Source organism: Pseudochaenichthys georgianus, chromosome 6, assembly GCF_902827115.2.
Source record: "Pseudochaenichthys georgianus chromosome 6, fPseGeo1.2, whole genome shotgun sequence".
Classification (NCBI taxonomy): Eukaryota; Metazoa; Chordata; class Actinopteri; order Perciformes; family Channichthyidae; genus Pseudochaenichthys; species Pseudochaenichthys georgianus.
The window spans coordinates 33,718,982-33,735,216 of record NC_047508.1 but is presented as its reverse complement, the minus strand read 5'-3'; the positions used below and the strand labels follow the sequence as shown (position 1 = coordinate 33,735,216).

At 40.2% G+C, this 16,235-nt stretch overlaps 1 protein-coding gene across 3 annotated transcripts; it reads left to right on the top strand.

Moving 5' to 3' along the window:
- Nucleotides 1–1,895: 1,895 nt before the first annotated feature.
- On the top strand, nucleotides 1,896–14,980 carry taf3 (TAF3 RNA polymerase II, TATA box binding protein (TBP)-associated facto). 3 transcript variants are annotated; one of them, XM_034085203.2, is made up of 7 exons: nucleotides 1,896–2,307; nucleotides 3,230–3,472; nucleotides 4,036–5,861; nucleotides 6,795–6,877; nucleotides 8,049–8,313; nucleotides 8,537–8,643; nucleotides 10,295–10,404. In XM_034085203.2, exons 1-7 carry the CDS (start codon nucleotides 2,142–2,144, stop codon nucleotides 10,368–10,370), a joined length of 2,766 nt encoding a protein of 921 aa, XP_033941094.1. In that variant the 5' UTR covers nucleotides 1,896–2,141; the 3' UTR covers nucleotides 10,371–10,404. The 3 variants fall into 3 exon arrangements, with proteins under 3 accessions (XP_033941094.1, XP_033941092.1, XP_033941093.1); XM_034085201.2 differs by lacking the exon at nucleotides 10,295–10,404 and adding an exon at nucleotides 12,833–14,980 and having other exon boundaries at nucleotides 1,900–2,307; XM_034085202.2 differs by lacking the exon at nucleotides 10,295–10,404 and adding an exon at nucleotides 12,833–14,980 and having other exon boundaries at nucleotides 1,902–2,307; nucleotides 8,049–8,298.
- Nucleotides 14,981–16,235: the final 1,255 nt, after the last annotated feature.

Genomic DNA, 16,235 nt, shown 5'->3' with positions numbered 1-16,235 from the left:
GAGGAATTCTGAGGTGAGGGATGTGTGAATGTAATGTAAAAAAAGAAAATGTCTGACTGCACATTATGGCACATGCCTGAGTTCTGCTGATTTATTCTCCAGCTCATCCATTCAAGCCCCAGGAAGTGCGCCGGACTCTGATGAAAATATTCATGTGTCCAAACGGCGGTACTACAATTTCCGTATCAGTCCGTGACGTCGCTGGGCCCAGAAAGACTTTTCCCCATTGACTAAAATGGGGAAAGAGACGTCTGTAAATCAGCGGATACTTTTTAAAAAACTAATTAAACTACCCAGTATGAACTATTGTATAGCCCTTATTAGAATAATTATGTCCTTAAAGTTGTAAAATGCACTAAAAGCCGAATCTAGATTTATGTTCTGCCTCCATTCATTCTACTGTGAGCGTACATACCATATACGGGTGCTTCTGCTCTGACGGCTAGGCATGATGGGTAATCTGTGACGTTTCGCTCTCTGAAAATGTGGGCCATTTTGTCCTCATGCGCCAAGGAGCAGCTGTCATAGGAAAGAACGAGACCCCGCCTCCGACGCTGCATCCAACTCTGTTCCCTTCTCTTTCTGACTCTTTTGGAGGTGGGGATTCACCGGGCCGTAACGCTGCCTGATAAAGCTTGTTCTGCCAGTTTGTCTGTATTTTTCAAGCTGTTTGCAACCTCACTCGGTGTGTCCCCTCCTTTTTTAGCTGATCAATGTGCTTCTTAGAAACTTATTTTTGTGCTTACACCCTTTTTTTTTTCTCTTGGTCCATCTGTAACTAATCATCCGTGACTTGTTGATGAAGCAGCCAGGAGCTTCAACAAAAGTATTTTGGATCTAGATGAGTACTTTAGTCCCCCCCCCCCCCTTAGAAAAGAAGAAGGCAAAAGGTGTCTACATCGCTGGACTATGTAACAGAACAACACAGCATAAATAGTAACACACAGTAAATCAATGGAATTAAAATAAAGTATGTGAGTGTGACTAAGCAAGACAGTTTCAGTGTCATAAAATCCGGAAATGAAATTGAACGGACTCTCCTTAAAAAACATGTATATCCGTAGGCTAGTATCTTCCGAGCACTCCTTCACAACATTCATCCTAAAATAAAGCTGAAGTCAACAGTTTATACATTAATGCGGATGCAGGAAAAAGCGCTGTCGGTGTTTTCTCCAAATTTAGCATGACACAGCGGATGTGAAGTAAAAACCGAAACTGACCGTCGGTGTGCAACGTTAAAACCTCCCACTTAAATCGCTTGTAAATCGTTTTGATCCAGTTCCGTTCAGCCACATCTAAAGTAATTCATTAACCAATCCAACAGATGACCTGCCCCAGTTTGTAATTCAGATCATGAACAACATTTATTGGACTAACGCATGGATGTATAAAGTGAACTGGATACTGCGTCGGATTCGGAAGCAGAGCACCGTACATTCCTAAAAATTGCTCGGTGTCGCATGAAGCTCAAAATGTAGCGACTGATTCAGAAAGTACCCGGATCATCCGGGGCCTTTTACTTATGGAGCATGCGCATTTGCGTTTTCCTTAAGCCCCGCCTCCGATATCTTGCTCTCGGCTCAGTCAAATTAATGGAGATGAATGATTTAAACAAGGGCTAAATAAGGGTTCGTGCTGGGTCGTTTATTTCGCAAAAAAATACGTATTCGCTGATTTACAGACGTCTCTTTCCCAATGTTAGTCATTGGGAAAATGGTCTTAGGGGAAATGGTTGAACTAAAGTCAAGGACGCTGTCATGACAGTTGCACTGTTTGGCCACTACGGCCATTCAAAAAATCCGCTTCAGAAGCTGTCGCACTTCCTTGGGTTTGGATTATGACAAACGAAGTCGTTGCTGCGCAACTTCAGCTGTTGGTGAGCCGCTCGAACACAGCGGAGCCGTGGAGGCGGACGCTGATTTCTGCGCATGCCCAGTCTGAATTTCGGGGATGGGTCTATCGATGGAATCAAGATGGCGACTCTGGCGAAAGCGCCAATATATTTACTGAAGTAGATGTTCAAAATCAACCGCAGTAGCGTGTTTTCTCAAGCCCCCGAGGGGTTCCGTGAAACATGAAGACTGGGAACATGTTTTGGGAGAGGAACTGACCGGGATTAATACCGTAACAAAGTCAGCGAGATGTGTGAGAGCTATGCCCGCTCGCTGCTGCGTGTTTCGGTGGCGCAGATCTGCCAGGCTCTGGGCTGGGATGCGGTTCAGCTCACTGCATGCGATCAGCTGTCCGATGTGCTGCATCGATACATCCAGCAGCTGGCCAAAGTCTGCCACCGGTACTCTGAACTCTGTAAGTGCTCGGTTTAGACCCTAGATTACTTTTAGTAACCCGTAAACCTGAAGAAGTCGATCACGTTGTTGTTGACTGGTTCTGTGGCTGGCGCCCCGTAGCAAAGGTTGATGTGTCAAAAAGTACAGTAGCTACAGAGCTAAATAGCCTTCATGTGTTGTTGTTGTTGTTGTTGTTGTTGTTGTTGTTGTTGTTATTATTATGACTATGATGCCCTTCAGCTGTGTTCCACAATGTGTTAGTCGATTAGTTACCTAAGTATATTGTACCTATCTGTAAAATGATTCACTCCTCTAACCTGTTGAGTGTTTGGCTACTTCTTGCTTCAAAGATTCAAGATTCAAAGGTTGTATTGTCATATTCACAGTAGTTACAGTGTAATTATGGCAATTCAACTCTTAAGTCCCAGGTACCTCCAACAAAGCAAAAATAAATCATATATACAAAACATAAAACACATTTTAAATACACAATACAAACAGTGCAAGAAGAAACAGATTAGAAATAGAATAGGGTAAGACCAATGTGCAAGTAATGCAGAAGAAGTACACTTCATACATGTCAAATGAAATACAGTAAGTTACATGTTGTAAGTGACCAATTAAATGCAGGAGTCTATATACATGCAAATAGAATAAGATAAACAAGAACAGCATGTCAAATGAAATACTGTGCTGTGAAATTAATACGGCTTATTGTAGTATGTAGATGTAAACAGTTGAATGCTATATGTTGAATGTTGTTATATGTTGAATGTCAACATCACTCAGGGCACCTCGTTCTATGTGCAGCACAATCACTTGTATATAATCAATCTTTTGTCCAAGGCTATCATCAACCCTTACAGAATAGTTAAGTGAACAAGATGCATTTAGAGTGTGTTTGCAGTGGTTTAATGTCTTGTTGTGCTGCTGCATTTCAGATGGAAGAACAGATCCTGTCCTGGATGATGTCAGCCAGGCCTTCAGACTGCTGGGGGTGAGTCTGAGTGAACTGGAGGACTACGTCCACAACCTGGAGCCTGTGGCCTTCGCCCAACAAACGCCACTCTTTCCTATCAGCAAAAACAACGTCTTGCAGTTTCCCCAGCCTGGAGCCCGAGATGCTGAGGAAAGGAAGGAATACATTCCAGATCACATGCCACCCCTGGTCTCCTTAGAAGATGGTCAGTTTATATAATGACAATACAAATGTGCACATCTGTGATTGTTTTAATGGCTATTTTTGGCTGTTCTATTAATTGTTTTCAATATTTGATTCACTTAATTTCTATCAATAATTGTGGACTCAATATTCTGTAAACTCTGCGCATAACATTTTGCAAAAGCATAAAACTACATCCTCTAAATGATTCCTCTAAGATCTTTAGTAATAGCTAAATATACCAAGGTTATAAAATGACAATCATACATTTTATTTTCTTGGTTGCAGAGAACGGAATAATAATTGTAGTAAACATCAACAGCATCAACATCAAAAGCTAAACCATGCAAAATTATATATTTTTTAACTACTATCACTAGTATTATATATTTATATATAAATCAAGAAGAAAGAGCGGCTGGTACAGTTTTATTGGTACATTATTATCCAGTGTATAAAACCATATTTTTGGTCAAATCAGTTCGGATTTGTCTTTAACATATCCTGTACATGGCTGTGTTAGTGAGAATCCTTGGACTTAAAATTGAAAAAGCTCAACTCTTTTTTTGTCCTTTTCCTCTCCAGAAGAGGAGGAGGAGGAGGTCCTTCCTGACATGGGCACCTCAGCCGAAGCTATGCAGGTGGCACTGGAAGAGGACGACGAGGAAATAGACGAAGATGAGACGGTCAACGATGAGAACCACCCACTGAAGAGGCACCGGGACCTGGACAGTCCGGATGCAGCTTTGGGCATGATGCCTACTAAGAGACCCCGCATGTACCCCGGCCTCAGCCCAGAATGGGGGGTTGAGCCCAGGGAGCCTCTTACCTCTCTCAACCCTCAACGTGTTCCCCCAGGCATGCTGCCTTCTCATGATAGCCTTGACCCCATGTCTCCTGAAACACCTTCTGGAGCCCTGCCTTCCTTCAGACCTCAGCCAGTAGTACCAAAACACTCTGATCAAAAGGGCCTCACCACTCCAGGAAGAAAGCCTAAGGTCTCGTCACCTGGCAGACAACGGACTAAGTCCCCAAAAGGGGTCCTTCCTGTTCCGGTGGGAGGTAGTCCCCTCCATTCACCTAAAACGTCTAAGGAAAGAAAGAAATCCCCGGGGAGAACGAAGAGTCCTAAAAGCCCCAAGAGCCCAAAGACGGCTTCAGCCAAAGCATCCCAACCCCAGAGCAAGTCGGATGTTGTGCACAAGCTCCCGATGTCTGCGCTGAGCGAGAGGATGGGCAAGGAGAACATCCATATGCGTCAAAATATAGAGGACAGGGAGTTAGATGAGGGCCCCTTCAAGACACTAGAGCCTGAAAGTGCAGACATCGAGGACTCCATCGATGCTGTGATTGCAAGAGCGTGTGCTGAGCGGGAGCCGGATCCTTTTGCTTTCTCCTCGGGCTCTGATTCGGATAGCAATGGAATCTCCAGTCCAAGGAGGCTGACCATCATGGAGCCAACTATGCCTAAACTCCAGATTGGGATCTCTGCGAAAGACACATCAACACCGCTTCACCTACAGGCACACGCAGGACCCGGAAAATGGACTATGGATGATTCGATCAATGAGGTGATCCGAAAGGTCAACCAGGGGGGTCCTTCTGCACCCCAACAAAGCCAAGGGGAGTACGTCTCGTCGGGATCAGCTTCACCGCCTACACCTGAACCTTTACTCAAGGTGTTTGAGGAGAAGAACAAGATGGTGCCATCAGTAGACGTGAAGAAAAAGCTGAAAAAGGAGCTCAAGACTAAAATGAAGAAGAAGGAGAAGGACAAGCCGAAAGACAAAGATCGGGAAAAGGATAAGGGCAAGCTGAAAGAGAAGAACAAGGATAAGAACCGGGATAAAAACAAGGACTTTTTCAAGGATGGAAAGATGCCCTGGAAGGAGTTTGGAATGAAGGATGACGAGCACTTCCTTCAGCGAGACTTCACTCTTCCTGAGGGCTCCATCAAGATAAAAACCAGAGATGTAGATGTCCCTAAGAAGGAGAAGGAGAAACACAAAGACAAAAAGAAGGATAAAGAAAAGAGTAAAAAGGACAAAGATAAGAGGGACAAGGGTAAAGACAGGAACAAGGAGGACCGGCAGAAACAGTCTGCGTTAGCACCCTTTGCTCTGGGTGAAATCCCCCAACTGTTCAGCGCCGCTTCCTGCCTGCGCATCCCCTCTATGCTCCCTCCTCTGGCCCCGATCCTCCAGGATAAGGAGATAAAGAGCAAGGAGAAGGACAAGAAGAAGGACAAGAAGGAGAAGAAGAAAAAGAAAGACAAGGAGAAGGATAAGGAGCGAGAGAAGGCCAAAGAAAAGGAGAGAGAGAAAGAGGAGAAGAGGAAAGAAAAGGAGAGGGAAAAAGAAAAGCGGGAAAAGGAGAAGGAGAAGGAAAAAGAGAGAATTCGGTTGGAGAAGGTAATTTTATTTGTTTGATATGTCATGATGTGTTTGTTTTAGAGCAGGGGTGTCAAACTCAAGGCCCGGGGACCAAATCCGGCCCGCGACTTCATTTTATGTGGCCCCACAAGTAGGGCTGCTCGATTATGGCAAAAATCATAATCTCGATTATTTGGGTCAATAATTGATATCACGATTATTAAAAACGATTATCCATTTACTTTGAAAACATCCATTTATTAAACAAATAAATTCAAAAATTGAACAGTATGTTTTTAACAGTTTATTACCCTGAACTTTAAGTATAATTCAACTGAATTTTTTTTTTTTTAAATAATAGTTTTATTTTGATTATGTTGTTTTCATAAGCGTTGCAAGCCACAATCGTAATTGCGATTAAAATATGATTAATTGAGCAGCCCTACCCACAAGAGCTTGCAAAGAATATAATATGTTTGTTATACAGTTACATGACGATTTACAGAAGCACGCCCATAAACTACATATCCCACAATGCATCTCTCATTTGACCTTTTTCTCAGATTTGACTTTTTTTCTTCTAAATATGCCTTTTTTCTCAGAATTGACTTTTTCAAAATGTTGCTTTTTTTCAAAATGTTACTTTTTTTTTGTTGCTTTTCTTTTAAAATCATTTTTTGATTTTCACAGAAAATACTTGCAATTATTTGCCCTAGACGTCTGCTTTCAGACCGAGTTAATTGTGAAGTGATTACCCTATCCAAGAATAATCCAATGCAGAGGCAATGATGTAATATAATACATTATTTTATATATATTAAATATTTATATATGTAGTTTTATATAGTCTTAAAGTTACAACCGGCCCTTTGAGTGCAACCATAATGCGAATGTGGCCCATGATGAAATTGAGTTTGACCCCCCTGTTTTCGAGTGTCATTGATGTTTACCACGTCTTTCATGTTTCCTCAGGTGAAAGTAGAGACTCCAGTAGTTCTGCCTTCTCCAGTGATCCCCAGACTGACGCTCAGGGTGGGAGCAGGCCAGGACAAAATGTAAGCACTCAATGAATGTTCCTGTAGATATTTCTGATCATGTTTCTTCCATCACCTCTTTTCATGTATCGTGATCTCCTCTCTTCTTCTTTTTTTTGTTTTTAAATGTAAATTGTGTTTATCTGCAGCAGTATAATTATGACATATTTTATTAGTATTATTTATTATTCCAATTTTACAAAGTTTCCTTAAAGTGCCTTTTCATTTTCAGAAGTTTAAATACAAATACTACATGTTTCATTGCCTTTGTGCTTCAAATGACACATTTAGTTATATCATTATCATCATTTGTCTTTCTAGATTTTCTTGACTGTAACATCTCATTTCAGACTAGAATGTAAAATGTTCGTTTGGGTTTCCAATATTCAGTACAGTATGCCATTTACATTTGGTATAATGATCTTGGATTCATGTAATCCTGACATGAATGTTTTTCATTTATCTTCAAAAAAACTATACAGCTCTACACAGTGACTCTCAATAGACCGCAAAAAACACACACTTTTTTTTTATTTGACTGAAACAAAAGTTATGCTCATCAGGAAAAGTAGATTTTCACCAAAATAAAAGCCCAATAAATACTAAAAAGTGAAATCTTTTAAATCTCACCTTTTAACTTTTCCTCACTATTATTATAAATTGATCTTTAATTTGTGTATGTGTGATTTTGCAAGACACATGGCCTTAAAATGGGGTTAAATTGTACAGCTTACACAGAGAGAGAAGTCTCATAATATCATATATATCTAGCCGTATAATCATGACATACTTTATTATTAATATTAAAGTTATTATTTATTATTCCAGTATTGGCATTTTCCTTAAAATGCCTCTTCAGATTCATAGTCTTTTTTTATTCTTTTCATACAGTACTTCCTTACTTTTCAAAATGTTGTTGTTAAAAGGATCAGGAAAAAAACATCAGTCGTCAATAATCCAATAAAAACAAAGAAATTCATGAAAAATAGGTGTTATTACTACGTGCTACATTGCCTTTGTAGTTCAAATAATTCTGACATTGAGTTATATTCTTTAAATTGTACAACTTACACAGAGTAAAGTCTCCTAATATTATTAATAATTACATATTATTATACTATTATTACCTCTTCTAAATACTAGAATTATTATCCTTGTGCTAACTAGTATTTATCTCTCAATGGGTTTCCAGTGTCATCAGCAAGGTGGTTCCGAACTCGGAGCCCAGGACGCCGGTACCCAGGACCCCCGCCTCCAAGTCTGGACCAGGGAACCGTCCTCGGACGCCGCCTCCAGTCCTCGTGCCGGTCATCCCCATCCTGCCTCCAGCGCCCTCTCCTCTTCCACCAGCTCCTGCCACTTCATCGCTGCTCTCCGCGGCCCCGATGCTCTCCCCCGCCGCATCCTTCAAGACGCCGGTCCGGAGCGTAGTAACAGAGACGGTCAGTACATACGTGGTGAGTGCTTGTACGTTATTGTTAATTGTGCATAGTATAACAGTCTATGCATATGAAACACGACTACATGCATTTCCTATCATCACTTTTCTTGACTCTTAAGGTGGGCAGTAAATTAAAACACCTAAGAGATGCTAACTATATGGTTATTCAAGATTTATTCTACTATTGTGTCATGGAGCAGTGTGTTACTTTTGTTTTCTATTGTTTGCATTTCCGGTAGATACGAGATGAATGGGGAAACCAGATCTGGATTTGTCCTGGATGCAACAAAGCTGATGATGGCAGTCCCATGATAGGATGTGATGACTGTGATGAATGGTATCATTGGTAAGAGACCTACTTCAGTTTTATCTTCAGGCCTTAAGACTCCCTTCATTGTGTTTTGAAATAACATCGTTCTGCATAGTTGACAATTAGGCTTGACTTTAACCAATTACAGATTTATAATTCACTGATTTGCACAATTGGGTGGTACCGATACACACACATAGTGGGATGATATGTTTTCAGTACAACAGAAAACATTTTGGTGTAAAATGATGACTCATTGGCAATTACAGCGCTGGAAAAAGGTTAGTAGCAAAAAGTGAAACATATGTCAGTAATCCACTATTACATTACACTATAAACACTAAACATGTACACTTGGGCTGCACAATATTGGAAAAAACTGATATTGCGATATATATCTTTTTTTCCTCCCTGCGATATATATATATATATATTGCGATATGAACAAAAACCATCCTTTCTTGAACTTTAATGCTATACAATTGGTATTTTTTGATCTATAATTAACCGGATGAAGGATTTTAGTCACGGACGTCTGGATCTTAAGTTATCAGAGCAACAAGCTGAGCTAGCTCGGTTAGCAGCGCCGAACTGCCCTGGAGAAACACATGGAACTACTTTATTCAGTGTTTTTACCTTTAATCACCGGGTCCGTTTGCTTTGGAGATTTGATTGTGATTGGTGGTTTGCTGTGCATGCAGAGCCTGCTTGTCACTCACTCAAGTACCCCTGACATGAGAGCCGCGCAAGTTTTCCTTTTGTAGCAAGCAGCAAAAGAATTGTAACATGACGTGTTTGAGTTAATTTGCCTACTTAAAGGTGGGGTAGGTACGTTTGAGAAACCGGCTCGAGATACACTTTTTTCTATATTCCATGGAATGTCCTTCACATCCCGATAGCAATGAATATCTTAAGTGCTTTGACAAAAAATACATACAAAAATGTCATCTTTGGAAGCCGTAGTACTGTAAAAAGTACAACTGCTGACAGACAGGGCGGCAATCCAATCCGTTTAGTACCGGCTAAACGGATTCGATTGCCGCCCTGTCTGTCAGCCTTCCATCTCGTGCATGCACAAATGTATCTCGTGCCCTCATTGGGTGTGCCCTCATTGGGCGTGCATTGCAGCAGTACTTCAATGACTCGCCAGCAACAGACGGCCACTTTCACCAGTCTGCTGACGTCATGTGCGCGTTCATGTGTGTTGGAGGAGGTGCTCTGTAAGGAAGTCTGAAGGAAGGGGCGGATTCTTTTCGGCTGTGTACTTTCAAATGTTGGTGCACTCGAGCCGGTTTCTGAAACTTACCTACCCCACCTTTAATATTGCACGTCGTAAAAAAAATGTACGTCCTGCGATGTGAATATCGCGATTATCGTCACAACACGATATATCGTGCAGCCCTAATGTGCACATTTATTAGCAATGTCCTCTTTACATATTTACGTAGAAATATCTGATGTTCGTTTTACTTTAGATGTATGTATCTATAGCAAAACTAACAACATGTTTGGAAAAGATTCACTTTTCTTTTGAACTCAACAACAATGCTGTTCATCATGTGTAGGCTTAGCTTTATGTGTATTACTGAAACTGATCAACAGACATTTGTTTAGCCTGCTTACTTTTTGTGGTTGTAAATTGAAATTTCCGCCCTAATTGTATTCCCCCCCCCCCCCCTTATTGTAGCAATTCACAGCGAGGAGGACGTCAGGGACACTCAGCGAGAGAAAGAGACAGAGACAGTCAGAAAGAAAGAAAGTGAAAGAGAGAGATGACACAGCATAAAGTTCATACAGTTCAGAAATTAAACAAATATTTAATGTTCAGTTCAGTTCTCTTGTGAATAAATGTATTCTCTGAAACAGTGGCCTTATGTGGTTGTTTTTCAGCCTTTCTATCTCCAACATGTTACTGCAACTTGTTCTACATGTTGATTCATTCACACACGCTGAGGACATTATACAGGAGTTATTTTCACATTTTATTTACAATATTATGATATTCAAATCATAACTAGGAAGAGACAAAGCAAATATGTGACCCGCTCTATCGAAATCAGTCGGAAGTCGCAACGGGTAATTTCACAATAAACGTGGATTTGCAAAAAAAATTTTTTTCGGGGTTTGGGTGTTTTGTTTGATTTTAAACAAACAAAGTCTTGGCTTTCAGAATATGAAACTTTTATTTCCAAACTCACACGATAAATACATTCTTTAAGCTTGTAAAGGGAAGATGACAGGCAATCTGCTCTTCTGCAGCGCCGCCGCCCCCCCTCCCTCCGGCTGACATTATGAATGTCAGCGTAGAGTAATCATAAATAACACGGCAGGGTCCGTTACAGTTTGTTTTCATCTGATTTCAATTAAACAAAGTCTTGGCTTTCAGAATATTAAACTTTTTTCAGTAAATTCAGATGATAAATACAACTTTGAAGCTTGTAACGGCACAATTACAAGCGGAGAACGGTGTAACTTAACGTCACAGCAGGCATAACAACAGCCGGTGTTTCTCGTGAGGGTTTTCCCCGGGAAACAAACACAATACACACAAACGCAAAATTACACAAACACACACACACACGTATACACACACACACACGTATACACACACACACACACTCGCAAGCTTCCCCCAGACCAGTAATCCAAACGAAAATATCTTCCCTCCGTAGTATTTTGATCATTTGCTCCACTAATAATCAATCAGATCGATGGATTCCAGAGAAGAGAAAACTTTGAAGGCCTTTTTCTCAAAATGATGACTCGGTGACAGTCATTATATAATGGGACATATTTTGCTTAATATTTGGAGTACAACAACAATCCTGATATCATTAGAAAGCTAGGAATATCCTCTTTCCAGCAGGGTATACAACTCAAAATGTGTCTTCGGGTCAATGCGACTGATTTCGATAGAGCAGGTCACATATTTGTAAAATCAACACTCAGTAGCCACATATATACATGTAGTAGAGGAATACATGGTGTTGCCAACCCTTTAGTTTGTTTTGAGTTTGCAGAGACATAACGTCACCAAACATTAACAGGATGCCACACAGCTTTCATCCTTTCTACTCTTTGTCCAGTTGAATTATGTATGTTCATGCTATTCAAACTATGAACAGCAACTTACACATTGAAGAATGTTTAGCTAGTGCCTCGTTTCTTTATTCAATAGAAAACATCACTATACTCAAAGACTCTACCCACTAGTAGTGATCGACATATTTGTCCTTTTTCATCAATTGTCCTGCTGTCAAAGCTTTAATCATTCGGGGAATATCTGCATTTAGTCGCATGTGTTAGCCTTTCCTGGCTAGACAACTTCATGGACTCTTCAGACGTTGATGAACAGTTGGTCTGTCCGTTTTTTCTATTTAAGAGCAAGTGTTATAGGGATTGTTTGCATTTTTGAAGTGGGGTTGCATGAGGTGCCTTTCCATATTTCCATAGTCAGCGCCTAACTTTAACAAAAGTGGTTGGCAGCACAGCCCCATTTAAGGTTCTGAGCTATGCAATGTACTGCTGTGGAAGGGGGAACTATATTACAAACTATATTTTAGCTACGCCTAAAAGCAATATCAACTTAATTGTTCACTTCATTTAGAGAATTTACACGCTTTACCTTGCCGTCATTCTGCCTTTTCCGTTGGAGAAATCCAGCTGTTATCTATGTTCTGCCACAAGTCTATATTTAACACAAACAGTCATTTTGGCCTCCAGAGCATGGAGTTTCTGGTCTACAGCTGCCTCGATCAGCTAGTTTGTGTTATTGCGTGACTTTGGGGAATCCAAACTTATATTCTTATCTTATATACCCTTAATCGTCCCACAGAGGGGACATTTACATTCTGCATTTGACCCATCCTAGTGTTAGGAGCAGTGGGCTGCCATTGTGTACAGCGCCGGGGAGAAACCAAACTAACCAATGTCACACAATAACAAACAAAGCAGCAGATTCTTCCAAGGAAATTGCTTCAATTCTGTGCACACATTCCTGTCTGTCATCTACTTTCAGTAATGCATTCCCCATTGGTACCTCATACAACACACTACACTTAAAGAAATATCCCTTTTAAGCTTATGTAACAGTTATTATTCAGTTTACTGGGTATATCCAAACTCAATAACCGTTGGGGACTATTGCTCTTCCTTTTAAATCCCTGCTAGAGAAATATGTGTTTCATTCATTAACCTGACCCCTCTTCTATTTTTTTCTGCTCAGGCCTTGTGTTGGGATCCTTACCGCTCCTCCTGAGGACCAGCAGTGGTTCTGTGTTAAATGTTCCAGCAAAAAGAAGGACAAAAAACACAAGAAAAGGAAACACAAACTGCATTGAGACTATGCAAAAAGCACATTTTTGAACTTTTTTGGACTTGAAGCCATCACTGAACACTCGTGGCACTGCTGTAAAATAAAAAAAGAAAGTTTAAAATTGAGGCTGTTACTAACATCTGATGATTTTTAATAATGATGTCAGCCATGATGCGTTGTAAGTTCGAAGGAAGAAAAAAGGCTTTAACCAGCACATATCCAGCCTTAGTTCTCGTGTGGACTCCGTGGGTTTCTCTTTTCACCTGTACACTGTTTGCTTGTTGTTTTGGTTATCCAGTCGTAGGAGATCCTGACAATTACGTCCGTATAAGGTGACCATGACAATTTGATGAGAGCTCAGAAAACCAGAGAACAACTTAACATCATCGTCTTTTTTTCTGTTTCCTTTGTCGCCACAAAATGAATGACCACCAAGTCAGACCTTTCCCCAGTGTCCTGCAGTATCATTGACCTGTCATGTATATAATGATGATGGAATCAGGTGTGTATAAATGTGTCTACCAACTTCCAAGCAAAGTGCATTTTGTTCTTAGAATTTCTGACTTGTTAAATCCATTTTCAGATATTGGTTTTTAACTTGAGTGATTTTCTGTAATTTCTGTACATTTTTTAAATTTAAAGTTTGTATTTTTATTATTTCTTCACATGGATATGTCCTGGAGTTAATACTGTAGCTGTGCTTGTAATGTAATTCATTTAGCTGATATTTCAATATTAAAGTTGATCGGTCTGTGTACTCACAGACTTTACGATGTAAATCTCAATACAATCAAAAGTGTATGCTAAATTTCCTTTCAACCACTTCTGTGTATCCTTGTTTAATTACATTTTAAACAACACTGCACTGAATATACTTTCCAGTAGCTGATTGTTTGAATTTGCTTGGAAAATATATCAGATAGGAAATCTTTTAACAAACTACATTTCAGATGTTGAATTTATTTCCTACTAATTTTAGACTTTATAACAAAACTATTTGTGTCAGCAGTCAAATCTTTGATCCTGACTTGCAGCAGTCTGTGCAGCGGATTTAGGGCTTTTTTTGTCTAGTTGTCATCTTGCACTTAGCCTACATAAGATATTTAAAAGAGTGCTTGGCAGTCACATTGCACAGGGTGGCGTTACAAGATATGTTGTGGATTGTAAGCAAATATTTTCTTATGTCTTTAGAAGTCTGTCTGATGATGCCTCCTGTTCAGTTAATATGCAGCAGAGCACTTTTTGCTTTCCCCTCAATGGCCACATGGTGGCATTCTTTATACATGCACACTAGCATGCGGCTCATGACATGTACAGACTCCACAGCAGGCTCACACAGAAAAGGACCTCACAAACCACTTTATGAATGTAAGAAATGTGACAGGTGTCTCTAAGTTGATGCATGTGGAATCCTTATCTCACAAGTAAAACCAGCTCCAGGAGGGCCCTCCCTCACTAGAGTACCTATAGCTGATTGCAAACAGGATTTACGGCCTCATAAATATAGAGATATATATATAAGAGACTGAGATAGTTGTGTCTTTCGGTGTTATCATTTTTTACAAGGCACGTTTTGCATTCGGGTCAAAAGTACCAGTGAACGATTTGCAACTGTTATGTCTATTGTAGAAGGTTGTATAACCACTGAAGTATAACTTCACGTACTGAACTCTGAAAGGTTAAGATGTTTATCAGACTCTGTGCTTCTATTTCTGGCAACAATCAGCAGACAGATGCTGTCTGGAACTACTATAGCATAACTTTATCTTGGTGGAAAACTATTTAATGATTTATAAACTGTAGCAGTACTTTAAAATCAATTAGTTGACAGAGTGGTGTGATGTGCAGAGCAGCATTGACCTGAATAAGATGTCAGAGAGCTCTTAGGAAAACCTGAGGAAAGCACATTAAAGTCGTTCAACCTACAAAAGGGTAAAAGCATGGCTTACTCTAATTCAATCTTGTTCAGTTAATTATGTTCTAATGCTGTTTTGTTTTTTTGGGTGATAGGCACATTTTTGTCTGTATTGTTATTAAAAAACGTGTTCTTAATCATGACTTAACCCGAATGTCTTTCAGTCTTTCTACCAAGGAAATGGTGGCACACCCACTCACTGACTTTTTTGGTGAGTTCAGTCACATGTAGGACACTACACCACAGTTTAGTAATATAAAGGACTTAAACTCCATCGAAGGCCTTCATTATATATATGAATGCTTTACATGATCTGCAGCTGAGAAGTACACCTGACTCACTCATTCCCTTCTTGAAATTGAACTTTTACTCTTACTTATTCATCTATTTCTCTCATTTGGTGTGACGCTCCCATAGATGGCGTTGACGTAAATCTGCTCAGTGTCTTCCGATAACACTAAATCAAAGAGGAAGTGGAAAAAATGATGTCTGACTGAAGAGAAATGAGGAAGTTAAATGAATTCTGCCCATGCAAAACAAGCAGACACTTCAGTGTGGTGTTGCTTTTTATCATATGAGATGCATTCACTCGTGCAAGCACACATGAGCAGTCATTTTACACACAATTAATTCACCAAAAGGTTACAGATGAGGCATTGTATGAATTAAAATGTCAAGAAGTTCATAGATAGCAGTCTCCTCTAATGCTAAAAGTCTCTCATGCTGTCTGCCCCTCTCTTCAGTCACACATGCTGGTGTCAGGTCTCGTACAGTCGAAGCTTGTTGCTAGCATCTGTTGGCTCATACATTTTACCTCCTGCCGGTAAAGATAGAGCTCTGCCATGTCTGACATTAAAAGGATTAAGTCTTTATTTCTGACTAAGTACAACATGTTTTCACCTTGTCCAGATGCATCTTAACTCCCCCATAAACAGGATATAAATATGATGTAAAAGCATAGTATTCATTCTTCAATGTTAAAACACACGTGTGCAGCACTGCGCATTGGTACAAGCTCCAGGACACGGTGTGCACCGAGCTGTAATAGTTTCAGTGTTAATCCACCAAAACACAGACATTATTTGTTTGTGCAATCAGGTGGTAAATGTGGCAAAAAGGGAAAGCTGATGGTTGCTTTCAGTCATCACGAGGCCACCTGCAGTGCTGTAAATATGTGCTGCTATATAACTTGAGTGTGTTTTTGTCACGCACTAAGACACACTAAGGCACCAGCTTTCTCTTCACTGTAGATGTGAACAGGATGTGGTGGGTTTCTCTTAGTGATGATGCATCGTTGCCGCATTTACTTGCAGCTTTCACAAGATGCTTTTAATGTCATATTCCTACGCCATTTTGTGTTGTGTTATTTTTCTTCTTCAACCTCTTTTGAATGAGGTT

Excerpts from the sequence above, each read along its gene's own strand:
- taf3 (XM_034085201.2), top strand. The coding sequence starts at position 2,142 with ATGTGTGAGAGCTATGCCCGCTCGCTGCTGCGTGTTTCGGTGGCGCAG. Across the intron at positions 6,878-8,048 it reads GGAGCAGGCCAGGACAAAAT|TGTCATCAGCAAGGTGGTTC; the intron begins GTAAGCACTCAA and ends ATGGGTTTCCAG. Across the intron at positions 8,314-8,536 it reads AGACGGTCAGTACATACGTG|ATACGAGATGAATGGGGAAA; the intron begins GTGAGTGCTTGT and ends CATTTCCGGTAG.